A 21,079-nucleotide genomic window follows, 5' to 3' on the forward strand; every position below is an offset into this window, starting at 1 on the left:
CTATGCTATTTGGTACACAAACCTTATAATTCTTTAATCTTCCTGTAGAATCAAGAATTAATGAGTCTTTCATGTAAGTAAAAACTGACATAGCTGGATTTTAAACTAACATCCAGCAATTTATCTCCCATTTGTCCACCTCCTCTTTGTTTTTTGATTCCTCCTTTCTTGACTTCTTTGAATTAATCAATTTCTTTCCATTTTCCTGCTCCACTAGGTTCTTATTCTTACAATGTTTAACTATTCCTTAAATAATTACTCTAGAGATAAAAATATGATTTCTTTCTTTCTTTTTTTAAAGATGGGTTTATTTGAGAGAGAGTGTATGAGTATGCACATACAGGGGGGAGGGGCAAAAAGGGAGGGATAAACTTCAGCAGACTCGACACTAAGTGCAGACCCCAAAGGGGGCTCTATCACAGGACCCCGAGTTCATGACCTGAGCTGAAACCAAGAGTCAGACGCTTAACCAACTGAGCCACCCAGGCACCCTCAAGTATGATTAATTAAAGCATTATTTACATTAATACTGCAACCATTTCCTCATCAATGTAACAGTTTAATTCCATTTATCCCTGAAGGGGAGCAGAATATGCCACATCAAAATATGCCATTTTGGCATATTGATTATTTTGAATTAAAGTTACTTGAGAAAAATCCAGGGCAAGGCACTGTGACCCTCCTTTGTCTTCCTGAAAACAATAAATAAATCTCCCATGTAAAAGGTACCTACGTTTTACTAAGAGGAAGAGAGACACCCTTATAATCAGGGATAGGGAATTTAGGGCTAAGAAAGCTGTATAAACAAAGCTTATTACTTCTTCATTAACTTATTATCCCAAACCCCTTTGTCCTGTCAATTCTTCACAAATTTATTCTTTGTCTAAAAGGCATAAAAGCTGTCTGCTTTGGTCACTTTTTTGAGTTCCATATTTTTATGGGCTTCCATATGTACAAAGTAAGTTTGCTTTTCTATTTTCAATCTGTCTTATGTCAACTTAATTATTAGACTAACCAGAGAACCTAGAATGGAAGAAAGGAAAATTTGTCTTCCCTAAACTATTTGCATTATTGCATTATTGTTACATTATTTAGATTATTGCTGCATATGTATTATTGCATATTTATTTTATAAACTGCATGAGGCATTATTATTGTTATTTTAAACAGCTAATATTCATTTATATTTATTCCCATAGACACCTTTCTAATGCTTTTCATTTCTTCCTATAGTTTTATTTTTCCAGGTAGGATCACTTTCTTCTATCTAGGAACTCCCATTAATATTTCTTTTTTTCCTTTTTTTAATTTTTTTTTTAAGATTTTATTTATTTATTTGACAGAGAGAAATCACAAGTAGACGGAGAGGCAGGCAGAGAGAGAGGAAGGGAAGCAGGCTCCCTGCTGAGCAGAGAGCCCGATGCGGGACTCGATCCTAGGACCCTGAGATCATGACCTGAGCCGAAGGCAGCAGCTTAACCCACTGAGCCACCCAGGCACCCCCCCCCCATTAATATTTCTGACAACATAGGTATTTTACAATAATTCTCTCAGCTTTGTTTTCTTTTAATCTGCAATTATGTTGATTTCATCTTCACTTTTGAAGGATTGTTTCTATCCTTCAAATATAGAATTCTGGGTTGGAGGTTTTCTACTTCTAATACAATACTTTAAGGACATTGTTCCTTTGCATTCCATCTTCTGTTGAAAAGTCACCCATGAGTCTTGTTATTTTATTACTGACAATGGGCTTTTACTTCCTGTTGCTTTTAAGATCTTTCATTGTCTTTGACTTTTAGCAATTTGACTATGATGTGCTTAGGGTACTTTATATACATATGTATATATATGGTAATTGGGGTTGTAGAGCTTCTTTAATCCCTTGGCAAATGTCTCATAGCTCTTGGGGAAAAGTCTCAGTAAATCAGAAGAATGTAAAATTTGCATTATAATTATGTATCATGGAGAAGGGGTAGAAGGAGAGAGGACTTAGTTCAGACAGCAGATCCTTCAGAAAATTTTGGGAGAGCCATACCTACTCACAAACCCTAGGTTCTCTCCTAGAACACTGCATTACAGCAAATTTAGTAATATACTGTAACTGTAACTGTCTATATTTTTCCCTAGTGAAATGATCAGACCACAAATAATATGGACTCTTTGTTCTCCCTATGCACAAATGTGTATGTATGCAAAACATGAAAAATAATTTTTATTAATCATATAATCATATTAATAAAAATTATTTTATTATGCCATTATATGTCTTTATTTTTGTTTGTGTATTTTGCTTGTTTAAAATTTAAAAAAAGGGGAGCCTGGGTGGCTCAGTGGGTTAAAGCCTCTGCCTTCAGCTGAGGTCATGATTCCAGGGTCCTGAGATAGAGCCCCGCATCAGGCTCTCTGCTCCACAGGAAGCCTGCGTCCTCCTCTCTCTCTGCCTGCCTCTCTGCCTACTTGTGATCTCTGTCTGTCAAATAAATAAATAAAATCTTTAAAAAAAAAAAAACTAAAAAAAAAAAACCCCAAAACTAGACAACTAAATAGGTGCTTTAAATTGTCCTGAATAGTATTTACTTCCTGGAGTCAATTAAGAACGAGTTATTGGAATTATGAAGTTAATTTCCCCCCCAAATCAGTAGAGTTACTGAATAAGGGGATCAACTCTTATATTGTATTTGATTTCTAAATTTTTATTAAATATAAAATACCTAGAGTAGATACACCTTTGAAAGTACTTTTAATTAAGCATAAAGTATAACACTAAAAAATTATTTAGTATTTACAACCCTTTATCAATTATTCAAGCTCTTAGTCAGTGTTTCTCTTCAACTACAATCTCAGATATCTTCAAGAAAATCACCACCCACCTGTTTGTCCACCCAAAGAATGACGTACATTATCTTGTCAAAGTTTGGGAAACTTAAGATCATTTGCATATTCTTGGTATAGATTTTGTTAGCATGTATGGATTATTGTTTCTATATTTAATATGAGTAATGCAAAAGAAATACTGAATGTCCGGTGACAAAATTCTTTTAAGGCCCTGTGAGTGTTTAACAGAAGTGTGCTACCACAGATAGTTACAAGAGTGGCATCTGTTGGTCACTCACGTATCTGCAGATATGTGGTTAAGGCACAAATAATGCGGCAGGTTGACCACAGGAATGCATTAATTGCTTCACTAGGTAAAGGCTGTTCTGTGCTAATACTTTGTGATACCAAGAGGACCCTAGCATAGACCTTGTAGCATTCAAAATAAGATTTTTGGAATGATTTTGAATATGCAATCAGGAAAACTAACAGGCAAATGCAATAATTGAGGTGTCATTCAGTGTTATTGGTGCTTAAAGGAAAAAGAATAAGCTTGTAACATCAAGCTAGAAGCCAAAGATAGCCCAAGGAGGTAAAATAAAGCCATAAGATGTGTGTTCTGGGGAATACACACACACACACACACACACACACACACACACACACGCCCCACACACACACAAGCATCCGGACAACATAACTACACAAGACCAAAGATGTTGAGACATTTAGGTTGGTTCATCTGTAGAAAATGTGTGTGAAGCATAGCCAGAAAAAGCTATCAATAAAAATTCTCCCTTCAGCACAGGGGAGGTTAAATGTGAGGAAATGTTCTTTGCATTTATTCTGTGTGGGCAAGAAGTGAAGGAAAGTATTTGAGCAGGGAATTTACATGTCAGCGTTGGCCTCAGAGAGACTGATATAGCAATTGGGTGTTTCACAGTCATATATATATATTTTTTATTTTCACAGTCATATTTAAGAATCTACTTATGTCTCACTTGAACCACTGAAATGTCCTAGAGGTAATAGACATCAAAGAGAGTACACAATCCAAAGAGAAGAATTAAAAACAAGCAAACAAAACAAAATGAAGATTGCATTGAATGCAGCAGAGAGGCTGAAGAAAATAAGCACTAGTTGTGTTCAATAAATAGATCACATAGATCTTCCCAGGCAGTTTCATTTGATGAAGAACAAACATCAAGTATTTGCTCAAATTTCATCTCCTCAGTGAGACCCTTCTTGACTGCCACTGTGTAAAGTACCTTTTATCCACTATCTCCTTCCCCTGTTTTATTGCTTTCATAACAATCACCTCCACTGGGCATTTTATTATGTATTTATTTGTTTCTTTGTTTCTTCCCCTCTGCCAATGCAATGTAAGCTTCTGATAAGCAGGTACTTTGTCTGATTTTTGTCTTGACTACTGGCTGATCTGTAAATGTACTCAAGAAATATTATGGAATAAGCAGATGATTGAAAAACATCAACAATGAAAGGGGTAACCAGGATCTGAAATCAATGACTAGACGTGGCATGACTAGATGAACAGTGAGGGATTAAAGAGTGTTAAGACAGTGTACATACACAGTTCAAATGCTGCTGGTTCTCAAAGGAAAGAACAAACTGAATAGTGAGAGATTGAAAAGCAGGTAAGACAATGACTTGTGCTATTCTGGGCTTGGAGGAAGAGTAAAAATGTAAGAGAAAGAAAGAATGATTGACAAACCAAGTCTTTTTTTTTTTTTTTTTTTTTTTTTTTAAAGATTTTATTTATTTATTTGACAGAGAGAGAGATCACAAGTTGGCGGAGAGTCAGGCAGAGAGAGAGAGAGAGAAGCAGGCTCCCGCTGAGCAAAGAGCCCGATGCGGGGCTCGATCCCAGGACCTGAGATCATGACCTGAGCCGAAGGCAGCGGCTTAATCCACTGAGCCACCCAGGCGCCCCGACAAACCAAGTCTTAATAAAGACAGCCTTTCTGACTCTCTACAGGGAGATAGTGGCCAAAGAGATCCTTATAAAATGTGTCAGGTCCTGATGCCTGTCTGCTTAAAACTCTCAATGACTTTCCACTTCATTTAGACCCTTAAATGGTCTACCCCATGCCACCTGGTCTGGAGCCTCCTTGACCTCATTCCAACTTTGTTTTCTTCTCTCAATCCACCACAAGCCTAGTCCATAGTTCCCCTCCCTTTCTTCCTCTGCCTGGAAACTTCTTCCCTAGAGGTCTACACTGTTTGTGCTTTGGTGTATTTTCCACGTAGCTATCTCCCTCAAATATTTCATATCTTCGCTGAAGATACCTTAGTTAGGCTTTTCCTTACCCTTCATGCAAAACTTCCTTCCTGTACTTCCCACTTGTCATCTACCTTATTTTTACTCCATAGCATTTATCACTCTGATATATTCCATATCTCAATTTGTTTACTGTCAATGTCCTCACCTCTAGAATATACATTCTGTGAAGGTATGGATTTTTTATGTTTTGTTCACTGCATAGCTCCCAAACCTGGAATAGAGTCTGACACATAGTTAGAACTTAAAAAAAAAAAAAACAATTAGAAAAATGAGTGCCTGTGTGCATAATTATAATGAAATATAGGAATGAATAACCCATAGAGGAGTTTAATGCATTCACCAGACTAGTTTGGTTTTGACTGCTTACTCATGAATACCTCTATCAGTGGTTCTAAATCAGGGGTATTACTGCACCCCTCCCCCTCCAGAAGGCCATTTAAAATGTATACAGGTAATTTCTGTATTAACCATTCTGTAGAACCTGAAGAAATTTCTCTAGGGATTTAACATTCAGGTAAGCCAGGAATGATAAATACCTTTCAAGGCAGGGACAGTCTGTCTCAACAAAATATTTCCCCACCCCTCATGTCAACATCATTCTTACTGAGAAACACTACTAAAAAATAATGCTTTCTTATCTATAAAAACACAAAAGGCTGCCCAACACTGTTATGAGTCTGTTTATTAATAAATAAGAAAGTATTAAAAATAAATGGACATTATGTTTTACTTTAGGAAAGATTTATAATCCCAAAACATTAATACAATTATAGGTTTAGATCGTTGTTCTATTATATAGTAAGATTTATCATTTTATTTTCTATCTCCAAAAAGATAGTTCACGTTCTTAGACTTCTTTTTTTTTTTTTTTTTCCTACTTGAATATGTTTCTCCTTCACATTGGTTTGATGGTTTCAGTTCATGAATCCAGTCAAAATAGAATTCTCACTGTCTCAGTGTTCTGGGTACCAGAACTCACTAAGTATAATGGGGAAAGACCCAGGTTGTACACAGAACAATTAATTCTGTTATTTCCAGATTGTCCTAGTTGATTCACATGGAATTACTGAGCAAATGCAAACCTTGACATACTTCTTTTTACTTATTTCTTCTTTCTCTTTCTCTGTGGCTTACTCACATTTTTAAGTACAAACAGTGCAGGAAAAAGTTGAAGAATTTGGTGCTGTTTTCTCAGAACCAGCATTCTTTGCCTCATTCTTTTCCATATAAGGGTGAAGTCGGGGCACAACATAAAAATGTCTCTCTAGGCAATCTCTGTCATAAGTTGGTCATTCAGATTACATGGACCTGTTCCCAAAGGGATACTAATTTAATTCTGATTTCCCAAAGGGATACTAATTTAATTCTGATTTCAACTACAGATTAAAAAATAAAAGTAACTTAGATGAGAGATAATGGTTTTCTGGAAAAACAGGCTTGGTTTCTGTTTCTGTGGCAAATTAATTCTGTTAGCAGAAACTCTAAGGATATAGATTCCATAAATCCGTGGTTATTTTTCAGAACATCATGAAAAAGTAATAGTGATTATAAAAATCATTTATTTATTTATTTATTTATTTATTTATTCCTTACCAAGAACTGTGTGCAAGAAATTCTTTACATCTATTACCTCATTCATTCCTTTACTGATCTATCTCACAAATATTTATTGGACACCTACAAAGTTCTAGGTATATTCCAAGGCCCTGAAAATAAGGGAATAAATAAGGTAAAGTGCCTGCCTTCGTGAAGCTTATGTTCTTGTGGGAGAGACAGATAGTAGACCAATATATGTAATGCAATTAGCAGCGCGCACACATGCAGATCTTAGCTCAGTTATCATATGGTAGTTCTATGGAGGCAAAAATGCAAAGGAAGAGTTAGAGAGTGATGCGGTGGGAAAATTATTAGTTGGGGGGCTGGTGGGGCAGATTGAAAGGCTAAGGAAAAAGCCTGTGTGACTGTCTGGGAGGAGGATGTCCCAGTCACAAGGAAGAACAAGTGAAAAAGCCCAAAGACCAGACGAATTTGCAGAAAGAAAGCATAAGTGGGCTGCCAAAGAGAAGTAGAGTAAGATGGAGAATGAGGAAGAAACCAGTCCAGCAGAAGTAATGATAGTGCACTGGGTGCATTGAGTGCCTTGGAATGTCAGCAGAAGGTTTTGGGCAGCAGAGTCATTGAATGTGCTTTACTTTCCAAAAGGTCAATCCAGAAGCTGTGGGGTGCTGGATTGTGAAAGAGCAAAAGTGGAAGCAGAGAAATACGTAGTGAAGCTGCCAGTGTTTAGACTTGTCACCTCCAAACTTTTTGGTGTATACCCTTACTTGTAGAAAGTTTTATCTTGCACACTCTTGCACACTCACTTTATATAATATAAATTATACCATGATGCCACTATACATTAGACATTATACCATGCACTGATATATTGTGTGTTTATGAAAAGAAGTAACAAATAAAATATTTAGAATAAAATTTTTTAAAACCTTTAAAAATGTTATTATTTTATCAGTGTTGTAAAAACATTTGCCTTCACCAAAATATTATTTGGTATTTCTGCTATTATTTTAATTTTAAATTTCATTAGTATTTACAATTTCTATCAGAACAATAGGACAACATAAACTCAACAATTTTGAAAAGTCTTATTTAGTATAAAGCTTCAAGCACAATTTTCATTTATATTGGTTTAAAAATGTTTGCTAATCATGACAGCTTCACCGTCACTAGCTAGCATATCAAAACAAATGTCATTAATGAATATTTAAGAGCATAGTCACCATTCCAAATAGTCTTGAAGATTTTTAATTCTTCCACCAGTCTGTCACATATGATTGGATCATCATTGTTTTTCCTCATAATGTGGTTGACAGAAAGCTTGTTATGATAAGCACAGTAATTATGACTGTTAAAGTTCCTTAGGGTTAATTTGTGCTTTCATTACTAAATTATTTTAAATCTTGAGGTTCCAATATTTGTCAAGGTCCAGTAAAAGCTGGATTTCAAAAGTAGTTAATTCTCTTCCCTGAGTCACTAAAATGCACTATGTGCAAAAGCCCTAAAAGCAAACAGTCACCTGAGGAGCATAGTAAGGCCACCTTGTACACTCACCATTCCTTCAGGATGCCCCAACTGCCTCTGGAGACACATGACCCTTACATGTGTGGATCTGGGGGAGAGGAGGCTGTCAACCCATTATCCTGTACAAAATCTTAATAACTTTCCTTTTTCCTTTAGATAAAATTAAATAAAAGTAGGAGTTCTTGTGTTTTTTAAGTGCTTTTCTTAATGGTTCTTCTTGTGCATTTTCTGGGAGCACAAATTCCTTGTTGAACACCATTAATTTATTTGAGAAACAATGGTGGTTTGGATTAGGTTGTTGGCAGTTGAGGAGATGTCAAGCATTACTTCTAATGGTGAATGGTATCCGAGATAATCATCTGGGCAATAGATGCATTAATTGTTACTGGATTGCCATGGTCCCTAGGGCTTTTTTTACCACTCAAAGCTAAACATACTGATTTTCATAAAGAAGATAGCTTGAGGTAATAACTCATATTTCAAATTCATAGTTAATATTTTAGTGTTACTTAACTTTTTTAGAAATAATCTTCTTTTCTCTTACATTGAAATCTTTGGTTCCTGAAAAGAGGACCCAAATTACTTACTCACTTTATTTTTTCTCCTCTTTTCCCCCCTAATACCACCACAGAGAGCCAACTGAACAAAGTTATTTCTTTGTAGCTCTGTCTTTGCAACACTAAGGTTATACATTTATTGCATTTCAAAGTTATTTGAAATATTGTTGTCCCCTCCATCCAGTTCCCGCTCTCACAGGTAATTATTTTTATTTATTTTTTTCTTAAGGATTTTACTTATTTATTTGACAGATATCACAAGTACACAGAGAGTCAGGCAGAGAGAGAGGAGGGGAGGTAGGCTCCCTGCTGAGCAGAGAGCCCAATGCGGGGCTCGATCCCAAGACCCCAGATCATGACCTGAGCTGAAAGCAGAGGTTTAACCCACTGAGCCACCCAGGTGCCCCCATTTTTATTATTTTTTAATTTATGATTCTATGTCTCTTTTTGCAAATAAAAACAGATATATATTATAACTGCTTGTGAGTATATGTGTATTATTTCCACTAATATTTCTTACTAGGGGAACATTCTAGTTATATACTTGTGTATCATGCTTTTTCACTTAGTATCATATCCACGGAGACCACTCCTTACCAGTGTACACGGATTTTTCTTGTTCTGTTTTTCATTTGCATAGTATTCCCCTATGTGGACATACCATTCAGGCAATTCTCTTTGTCACTTTCAAACATGTGGATAGGGAACTGGAGGCTTGAAAGATGAGGGAGTGAAGAGAAAAGGGAAGACTAGCAGGAGAAAAAGAAGCAGTTGACAGAGAGCCACAGGGCTCCTGGAGAGAGTCTCTGAAAGGATTCAGGTTAGTGAGGCTTGGGTGAAATATGGTTCATTGGTTGTGGCAGCAATTCCAGTGTGTGTGTGTGTGTGTGTGTGAGAGAGAGAGAGAGAGAGAGAGAGAGGCTAGGTGACTTCCCACATATCACCAAGCAATTCTCAGACACAGGCAGGGTGTCTAGGAATTTTTTTTAAGATTTTTATTTATTTATTTGACAGACAGAGATCACAAGTAGGCAGAAAGGCAGGCAGAGAGAGAGGAAGGTAAGCAGGTTCCCTGCTGAGCAGAGAGCCCAACGATGTGGGGCTCCATCCCAGGACCCTGAGATCATGACCTGAGCCCAAGGCAGAGGCTTTAACCCACTGAGCCACACAGGCGTCCGGGGTGTCTAGGAATTTAACTCGATTCTGACACTATCTACTCAGAGATAACATCAGTTCCCACAGGTCAAGATTCAGTCCTACAAGACTGCTCTCCACCTCAGATGACTGGCACATGCCCAGGTTATTACCTATGCTTACCACCAGCTATGAATTGGGGTTCCCAGGACTTCCTCCTTGGAGTTCAGATGCCAATCACAGGTCTAGGTTTTACCTGTACTTCGGAGCAACTGGCTATAAATCAGAGATTCCCACCACTTCCTTTGGACTCCATGAATTTGCTAGAGCAGCTCACAGAACTCTGAGAAACATTTTACTTACTAGATTGCCAGTTTATGATAAAAGGATGTAACTCAGGAACAGACAGATGGAAGAGGTGGGCCAAGCAAGGAATGTGGGAAGGACAAGGACTTCCATGCCCCTCCTGGTGCCCTCTCCCTAAACTTCCTTGTGTTCACCAACCCCAAAGCTCTCAGAACTCTGTGGTTTGTCTTTATCTATGGAGGCTGCAAAAGAAAGAGGCATGATTGATTATATCATTGATCATTGGCTATTGATTCAAATTCCAGCCCCTCTCCCCTCCTGGGACATCAGGGGGTGGGACTGAAATTTCCAAGCCTCTAATCACAGGGTTGGTTCCATTGACAACCAGCCCACATTCTTACCTGCTTTCTAAAAGTCACCTCATTAACATAACACACCTTTCTCACTCTCTGTCAACACTTAGGAATTCCAAGGATTTGGGAAGCTCTGAGTCAGAAATCAGAGGAAGAACAAATATGTATTTCTTATAATAAATCACAATATCACATATAATAAGGAGAATTTTAAAGTCCTAGATTCAGATACTTCTCAGCGTCCTGGCCTGTGAGATGTACATTTCGCCAGAGAGAAAGGAGTTACTCTTCTATAAGGTAGAGCCACCCTAGGAATCACTATCCTTGGGCCAACTAGTGGCCTGAGGTGTGCCTCTTCCCCAGGAACATTTACGGTTTCTCTTCAGGCTTTCTATGTGGGGAAGCATAAATATATTTGAATTCAACTATTACAATTTTCCGCAGCCAGAACTTCTTGATGAACATTGATCTTTTCCTCTTCCTCCATGGAAATGTCTTTTATATTTTTACTTCAAAATATTATTTGGAATTGAGTAGAAAAAGAAGGGAAGAAGGAAAGACTGAGGCAGGGAAGAGAAGAAAGAAAGGGGAAAATAGGAAAACAGAAGATTATTGGTATATTTTAATGATGCATTAAAGATAAAATCATTGTTGCTTTAGAGATGTACCTCATCATACCTTATCAAAATTATCATGCCATCTAGTTCTAAGTCTATTTGAAAAATCTTCTGAAAACAAGAAAACAGATATACTTTTAAAACAAAACAATTATAGTATTTTATTGAAAGAAAGAAAATATAGCAGAGTTCAAAAAGCTACACTTGTTATGCTTTATAAGAACAGAGGTTTACACAGGTTTTATGTATGTACACATTCATGACATTATATCACAAAATCAAAGCACCTTTCACTGCCACAGTGTTAGGTAACGAATAAAACTTATCCAAATTAGTCTTTAAAAAAATGTAAATCGATATGGTATATTTTAGGATTATGTACATATTCAAAATGTTTAGATATTTAAAAAATACATTGTTTTCATATGTGCACCACAATTATCTCCAATTCCCAAACTACAATGGTACCAAAATTCTGTTTGTCAAACAACAAAACATGAGATCCTGTAAGTTATCTGCAAACACCAAAGTTAACATTTGATTCTTCATCACACCAGTAAAGTGAAGTGGGTATTGAAATAATTCAGTGCCTCAAATTTTTTCTTATTTTAATTACCTGATTATTTTAGAGAAAAATAGGGGGGAACTGGATGTTTTAGATCATGTTTTTCTGTTTAATGGAATTCTTGGGCTCTACGAAAAACCATTCTGCTCACTGGGGAAAGTTTGGAGTTTGAGCAGATCCATTTTGTATGCAGTATATGTTAGAGTTTTATATATAATTGAGATCATAAAAAGTGTTCTTTTGCTTTAAAATAAGTTTGAAAACTGTAGAAAACTGCTTCAAAATATATTTCATTCGGTTATGCTAACATAGTATAAGAAACATTCCTGTCCGAACAGGTTCTCACAATTGTGTGGTACCTACACATAATGTCAATGACAACCTCAACTGGAAGTTTACAAAAGACTTTTGTCTTCATTAGTTATATCAAGTGATATAATTCTAAGTTTTTATATACATCTGTTAGGCTAGAAGGACTTTGAATGGAATAATACAATTTTATCATTAGCTAAATACTATGACCAGAGAACGTTATCAGATTTTAGACCAACAAGTAAAAATAGAGATGTAATCCTTTTTTATGAAATGAATTATTTTAACATATCTCCTTTTAATCTTACATACTACGTTAAATAAAAATAATCACTTCTGAAAATGAGACATACTTATAATTCTGTTCCCTAACTTTAACTCTAATTGTATTTATGTTGTAAACCAAGTGAAAAACATACTTTAGTAATACTTAGTTTAAAAAAAAACACTTCGATGAGCACCTTAGAACTAAAATATCATTACAAAACATTATTATTTAAGAAAGTGGATGCCAAGACATAGTCTCTCTCTTATCCTCTCCGAAAATTATATCAATACAGCCAAGCATTTTCAAATGCTGTCAGACTTAAAGAGTACCCAAGAGTTCCAATATTGAGGAACTTAAATTTTTTTGAACAAAAGAAACTGCTCTTTTTGCAACCCAAGCAGCCACCAAAAATCTATTTTCACAATCACCAGAGGGCGCCAGTGTCCGCAGCACGACTGGTGTAGGTGTACTCCAACCTTCAGGTGATACTTGAATTTGGACACTGCCAAGCTAAAAATGACTTTAAAAAAAGGAAATTGATAACTTCTAAAAAATTATATTTACATTCTGTAACACCTAGGTAATGTTGGATTGTTAGATAAATAGAGTTCACTGGCCCATTTCTGGGTAACATTAATTTAACAGGATCTTATTAATATTTCTGAATCAGAAATTGAACGGATATCACTTTTAACAATGAATAAAAAGAGCATTACTAAAACTATTAACACTAACAATTCATTTAGCACCACGTATTTAGCACCAGAATCAATAATCAATATCGATAGTTCACACTTAGTAAAAACTTTAACTGAAAAGAACCTCAAAATGGTAACAAGTATATGGTGGTTTTAATGCATTTCAGCAGCATTAACGAGTGAACTGTTAAACTTTGTAAACTTTTGATTGACCTCTCATAAGACAAAATTATATCATGGCATAATTTTTGAAAATAATTTTGCATGTGTTTAAATATGTCTCTCTCCACACAAATAATGACAATATTATATATATATATATATATATATATATATATATATATATACTGTTTATAGAAACTATATATATCAAATATACTGTTAGGCACTGATAGAAATCTAACTTTACTCTCCCTAAACACTTTGGTAGGTAAAAGCTTCCATTTATGTCAAAATTTGCATCCTTTGATACTGAGGAAGACAGGGAATGGTGTTTTACAAAGGGGAGAACACAGAGCACAGGCTGTTACTTTTCCTTCCTGGACACAATCAAATTGCCTGTGTAGCTTATATATTCATTTACTAGTAGGGTATGAAGATAAAACACTTCAGCTGGTCTAAATGTGTATCAGGTTTGCTTCTGTAGATGTTATAAGTTGATTTAATACAAGCATGTATTAATGAGAAAAATGCACGCTGTTTCAGTCCAAATAGTCTGAGTAAATCGTACTGGGTCAACTTGCCTTCGTGTTTGGTCAGCTCTGTGCTAGAGCTGCACGGATCTTTCGAATGAATGTTTCCACGAAGGTTTCAAGTGAACGCTATGGCGCTGCCAAGTGAAGCTGGTAGGGGAAACCCTGACGGACCACAGAAATCATGACGCTTAGACTACTGAACAGAAGCAAAAATGGTACTAATAAAAATTGTTTCCACCACATTTTAAAAGCAAACTTATCTGTCATAACCAGCAACATTAAGATTGTGCCTACACGACTTAAATACAATTCTGTAAAGAAATCCATCAGTTTAAGAGTTAAAATTGTCATTTTTCCTGATGACATGGAAGCAAAAAAAAAAAAAAAAGTCCTGTATTGTGACAGAGTGTTTTCTTTTCTACTGTATAAATGATCTGAAAACTCTTTGCCATAGAGAGAGGCTCTATACTGTGGAATATGGAGAATATGGAGAATACTCTTTCTTTTGAGTGATATGTTTGGAAATGAAAACCTCAACATTGACTGTTTAAAGCTGCTCTTAAGAAATATCCGATACCCAGACTCTTTCTGCCCCTGGGAATTACAGGAAGAAGGAGCCATCTTAGCACCATGGTTGAATGCTGTGAAAAACAGAGCACACTGTGGATATCAGCAAATTTTCATTTGCTTTTGCCTGGAAAATGAAACATTTCACTTGCCTACCTTACGCTACTCACTTTAAAAAGTACACATAGCATAACAAAAATACCCGTTATATTTTCAGCTGAGTTGTTAAGTTACAAATAAATGCATAGCTCTAGTTGTGATTTGGAAAGGATTGTGGTGTAAGTTATTCATGCCTAGATCCTAGGTCTTAATCTGGTATGTTTGATGACTTATCTGGATTTCTGATGCATCCAGAGCTTTATATTTAAGACATTTTTTGTCTTAATAAAATACAGAAAGGAGGGAATCCCTTAAATTGTTGCAATTCTAGTTTATAGAATAATTCTAACTTTATAGTTAATTCTAAAAATATATTCATAGACACATTTATTAAACACTTACTGCATTATAGGCACTCTATAAGAAGTTGGGATGAGAATCAGACAGTTTCTGCCAAAGAGAAGCTCATAAAACTTAATTTTTTCCAATAAGTTTCACAACATTAATGATGCTTTTACTATTCATAAATTTGCTATTAATATGGTAACTTTAGTCTCATAGGAGGAACCTCTGTGAAATATGTAGCAAATATCATTATTCTTTTTCAGAACTGAGAAACCAAGCCACACAAGCAATCCAGCAACAGGACTGGAACTGAGAACAGTCATCTTTGTTTAATAGTACTTTTGCTACTTCTATAGAAGAACTCTAGGGAAATGTAAGTTGGAAATACTTTGTAGAGAAAGCATGTAAACCTCCCACTAATTAGCTTTCTCTCCAATTGCCCATAGCTAGATAAAAGTTAGACTGGGGCTTGAATCTTACTTACAACTACTTCTGCTCTCCAGTTTAGTCTCCCAAAACATTTATTTTTAATACAGTCTATGTATGTGCCCACAAAAGCAGAGTAGTATGATATCAAAAACTTTTGGTCACCACATTTAATTTGTAAAAAGGAATCAGACCAATTGTTTGTCATCATGCAAACCCAGAACTCCAGATGGTGAATTTTTCCCTCGTTGACTGGATTTAATTGTCAACTTTCAGTGCCTCCGCCCTAAAAAACTGCAAATGTGAAGAGAATTTTAAACAAGTAGCTTCCTTCTGTTATTTGCACTCTGGAACTAACCCTGTTTGCTTATGCTGTAATTCTATGGAAGCATTACAGAACTTGTGAAAACACACACACACACACACACACACACACACCATAATATAAGATGTCTCGACCCAGATGTTGAATTTTTTCTCTAATAGCAAATTCCTGAAGGAGGAAACATTGCATTTCCAAACCACATGAGTGAAATTGTCACAGTGACTTTGATTTGATTTCCACAATCCAACTTAATGGAGAACTGAAAAATTATTCTTCTACGTGGACACAGAATTAAGCTTTGCTAAGTAGTCCTTAGCAAATCATCTGAAGAGGGTCACTTTGCCAAACCCTAACCATGCTGTGCATGCAGGATCTTTATGATGATTGGAGGGATGCTCACCAAACAATGATGTGAAGAGATGCAAATGTCCTTGGCATCTCACATGTCTCTGGCACCCTTCACCCCTGCTGACAGGCCTCAGGATATACAAGACTCTCCGGATAAGCCCTTCTGAAGCTCTCACCTGTAATTTTTTGTGCAGTGACCTGGTCTCTGTCACTTTTCATACCTGTCTCCTAAATCTTAATTCTCCTGGGCTTTGTCAGGTTTTTCAGCGTCTTGCCTCTGCCTTCCGAATTCACAAATACTTACTCTGGTACAGTAATCCCTGGGCAGTTCAGCCTCTTTTAGTTCCAAGTGGTGTAGCTACATTTTCCTGCTAATCAGAAGCCTTTCATATTACGGTGTTCTCATCACCTGTTTCACCTATAGGTGACCATTGTGGCATCTAGTTCCTCAAACTTACACTGACATCAGTTTGTTAAAAAACTGTAATTTTGCAGTGAAATCTTAAGCTGCATTGTTTCCTGAATATTTTTTGTGAGCTTCTTGAAGGCAGGAACCGTATCTCATGATTTTTGCATTATCAGAACATAACTAACAGAGTGCCTTGCACATAGGAAGCACTCAACACATGATTACTAATTCAATAAAAGAGATTAAGCAAAATGCATGATGTGACCTTACATAAGTTGAGCATATCCTTTGGTGAACCCAAATAAGACAAGATACCTCCAGAATAAAATCCTTGGTTGCTTAATTAAATTATTAAGCCCAGAGATCACTCAATGTTATCTCGTAAATTATCACTTTGTAGGTATTATAGGAATGGGAGCTGAAGATGTCCCAGCACCTCATATATATTTTTAGAATAGTGTAATTTTAAATTTCCCTCAAGTTAACTACTGAATTACATTATTGCCTGTATTACATCATCTATTACATGTCTCTGCATGTAAATATACATATACACCTATGTGTATATGTATATCTACATACATACACATGAATTACAGGTCAAATATATATATTTTATTCCTCACAAATGTAACATCTTCTTTTTGGAAAGTAAGTTTTAGAACTGGATGCCTCAACTATGTCAATACTACATAGACACCATTCTAACTTGGGCTTAGAGGTCAGAAGATAGAAATGGATGTTTTGATTACCTCAAAGATGAAACAAACAAACTAGACAAACACTAATTTATATACAAGGAATAATAAAAGGAAAACAAGATTATTATAAAATATGTATAATATGTGCAAAACTCAATATATATATATGCCTATTAGTCCCAGAAAACATTCTGTTTCCTGGAGGAAAAGATAAGCTTATTTAAACCAGTATAGGTAGTTTGATGTTACTCCTGGAAAACAAAGATTATCAGTACAAGAGCCTCCGTAACTTGGAGGGCAAGCAGAACATGGTACTCCTACTTTATAGGGTGCTTCTCCAATCCAATTGCCCCTAAAAAAAGAAAAAAAAGTACAAAGATAACATTAGTGCTCTATTAGTGCTCATTTAAAGAAATGTGCTTGTCCTTAAGCATATGTCTGCATGGATTGACATGTAATGATCTTTTTGAGAAGTTTAGAAAGTCACTGAAAATGATATCCATTTCTTTCTTTTCTTTTTCTTTTTTTTTTTTTTTTAAAGATTTCATTTATTTACTCGAGAGAGGGAGAGACTGGGAGTGAGCCTGAGGTGGAGGAGGTGTGGCGCAAAAGGAGAGGGACCAGTAGATTCTCCAGGGAGCAGGGAGCCCCAGGCTGGATCCCAGGACCTGAGACTATGCCCTGAGCCCAAGGTAGACGCTTAACCCACTGAGCCACCCAGGCATCCCTCCATTTCTTATTTACACAGTAACTTATTTTTCTATCATATATTACTTCTTAAATATTTCTCTCTGCAACAGTTAGTATTATCTTAATTTACAGATAAGACGTGAAGCACTACAATGAATGATGACATCATTAGTCATCTGATGCCAGGCTCGATACTCATTCAATCACCACATCTGTGTCTGCCCTGTAACTGCCTTCTAGAGCATGTTGGCAGGACACACTCCCATTTCTAAACTCCTGCTAATGCTAAGAATGGTAATATATATATGCACTTACTATTTTCTGGGAGGCTTAGAAATGATGAGATAAGCAAGAAGTTGTCATGGTAAGAGATTAAGGGCTCAGGGAAGCAATTAAAGGTGATTTCAAAACCTTTACCTATGTGTAAACTCATAGCTTTTGTTTTTAGTAATACTATTTGTTTTTTGATAATGTTAAACACTGTGTTGTCAATCTTTTCATCTGTATTGATGGCCATGATCATAATACTACATCAAATTCATCATTTACAATAGTCAGTAGTAGCTACAATGTCTTACTGTTCAATTATGAGGGAGGTAATAGATGTATTTTCAATAGCATGGTGATTAGCCCTAAAAATAGCAACATAGCCATATTTTGAAGGAAACTGAATGGTCAGGAGGAAATTTCTTTGTCAGTAGTAAAAAAAGTCAGGGTTGAAGATAAGACAACTGTAAGAAAGAGCCTAAAATATGAAACAGGTGGTTCTCATCTTCTTTACAACCTGAAGAAGCCCAAACAGCGACTCTTAAAGTGAATCTACATAAAATATCTGCTGACATCAGTCAGTTTAAAAATTCAGGGTTTGGGATGCCCGGGTGGCTCAGTGGGTGAAGCATCTGCCTTTGGCTCAGGTCAGGGTCCTGGGACTGAGTCCTGCACTGGGCTCCCTGCTCATCCCTCTCCCTCCACCTGCGCCTCCCGCTGCTTTCTGTCTCTCCCACACTCACTTTCTGTCTCCCAAATAAATAAATACACACATAAATAAAATCTTTATAAAAATTCAGGCTTTGATCTACAAAATATTTATGGAGGAAAAGTTACCTATAAAAATGAAATACATGCTGATTAGTGATTCATACCACAAAATGTCATCAGATTCCAAGAACACCCACCTCCATTTAGTTTATTGTATACTCTGCCCTCCGGATAAGATTCCTCGAGTATAATTTGGATAATGACACATGCTTACTCCAAAACACTTGAGGAGGCCCCTTCTCTTATGAGTGTAACTCACTCCTTTATCCTAATCTCTCCTATTCTATATTAATAATCTCATTTCCCTCTATATCTTTATCCAAAGCCCATAAGTGCATATGGGCAACCTATGCTCTTTTAATGTCATATTTTTCTATTTATTCTACATAACTTTTTGAAATTACACAGCACATATTTTTTGTAACATAAGCTTAGAAATACATTTTATTATGCGTCAAAAGTATTACATATTACAAACTTTTACATAAATCACAGATTTTTACTGAATAGAGGACAATTACATTCAGAAGTAAATCCGTCAACCAATGAACTTATATTATTTATCCTTCCATTTTTTGTTGTATTCCATCTAATTAAAATTCCCTTCTTTCACTCCTTCCCTCCCTCCACCTCTCTCTTTTTTTCCCCCTAAAAAACAGACTTGAGATAGCTTTATATTGGCATTGGAAAATTCACACTCAAATAACAGTCAAGTTTTTAAAACTTCTTTCATTGCCTAGGTTTCAAAATAATGGCTTTTTTTTTTTACAACAAATTAAGCGTTTTAACACAATATCTTAATCTCTCATTGAAAACAATCCGATATCCCACCAATAATAATATTAGAAAAGTCAAATCAATGTTTAAAAACAAAACAGCTAAACAAATGAAATAAAAATCTCTTTCACCATTTGAGTACTCCGTGGCCTATTTATGTCAAGAAGAAGAGTAAAGTCTTAATAGGAAAATATAAAGTGTGAAACTGAAAATATCAAGCAAATGCACAGTTTCAATGTTTTTGGTAATGCAAACACATTCTACTTTCCAAACCTAATTATTCCAATAATTATGAAGGGGCACCATGGGGAAAATCGCTATTTTTCTAACTTTGCAAAAACACTGCCACTGGCATTTTACCATATAAATGAGTAATGCAGTTATTTGTGAAACGTTTTCTCATTCCCTCCCCATATTGGCAAAGCTGGAGAAAATCTTTGTTTGGGACTTACTTTGGAAGACACCAAGAGTGTCATAAATCCTTTTGCACATTTTGCTATTTACTCCAAATGGGAACAGACTCATGTATAAATATTGGAAGGTTTTATCGTCTCAAGAGTTATTGTTATCAGGAAGGCATTTTATCAAATGTTAACAAATGCTTATTTATACTCATCTTATAAAGAATATTTATAAATATGGCTATATTTTATAATCTTTGATCAATTTTCACAATACACTTTTATGTATGCCATAAAATATAACTAATGAAAAAATTGTGTTTTATTTTTCTTTAGATTTATTTATTTGAGATAGAGACAGAGTGCACACATGTATACAGGAGAGGGGGAGGGGCAGAGGTAGAGGGATAGAGCTAATCTGAAGTAGACTCCCTACTGAGTGGAGTCCTACCCTGAGACCATGACCTGACCTGAAATCAAGAGGGGGATTCTAACTCAACTGAGTCTCCCAGGCACCCCCAATGAGAAAATTCTAAATTTTCAATACTGAAACTTAAATCATGGCAAAGCTTTAATTTAAAAAGAAGTCACAGCATTTAAATTTTCCCTTCTGGCAGTGAATGACTCCTTAGCCAACTATAAAATTAGTAAACTATAATTTTTAGTTTACTCTTAAAGGAAGAAGGACTCTGTTTTGCTTTCCCAGTGAAAAAAATAAGCCAACATTCTAGTACTGATAGCTGGGAATAGTGCAGTACTGATAAATTTCCTAAAAGATTCTTCTCTTTTTTTTAAAGAACATTCAAAAGCCTGAAAGTACAGTATTTACTTTACAATTATCATGACTAAAAAACGGGTGAAGGGAATTTAGTGAGTTTCTGTATCTCAAATTATTTTGCCCACAATTTTAGCTGGAAATACCTATCTGTGAAAAATAACTGTTCATCTCATTATTTTTCAGGTATATGAGGTCACGGGAGACTTGAGGATTAGAGGCTATTATAATTAAATCTTATTCACATTAAAATAACTAGCAGACTGGAGATATTTAATATCATTAAAAGTTCCAAGAAGTAGAAGCCAGCCTAGTACTTACTTTGGGGCATAGTTGCATACCAGGTAAACTGCACGTCGCCACACAGCTCCCCAGACATTCATGTTTTGACAAGTATGAATTGCACATCCTACCCGATTGGAGGTGGCCCAAACCATCTGCAAAAATAAACCAATACATCATTATTGAAGCTAAAG

At 35.8% G+C, this 21,079-nt stretch overlaps 1 protein-coding gene across 1 annotated transcript in view; it reads right to left on the reverse strand.

The window, feature by feature from the left end:
* Positions 1-11,302: 11,302 nt before the first annotated feature.
* Positions 11,303-21,079, reverse strand: part of PI15 (peptidase inhibitor 15) — a 33,834-nt gene continuing 24,057 nt past the window's right edge. The window contains exons 5-6 of the mRNA XM_059166188.1: positions 20,925-21,040; positions 11,303-17,274 (exon numbers count right to left, since the gene is read on the reverse strand). Of these exons, the coding sequence (XP_059022171.1) occupies positions 17,139-17,274; positions 20,925-21,040 (252 nt within the window). The 3' untranslated portion in view covers positions 11,303-17,138. The remainder of the gene's footprint in view (positions 17,275-20,924; positions 21,041-21,079) is intronic.

Source organism: Mustela lutreola, chromosome 3, assembly GCF_030435805.1.
Source record: "Mustela lutreola isolate mMusLut2 chromosome 3, mMusLut2.pri, whole genome shotgun sequence".
Taxonomy (NCBI): Eukaryota; Metazoa; Chordata; class Mammalia; order Carnivora; family Mustelidae; genus Mustela; species Mustela lutreola.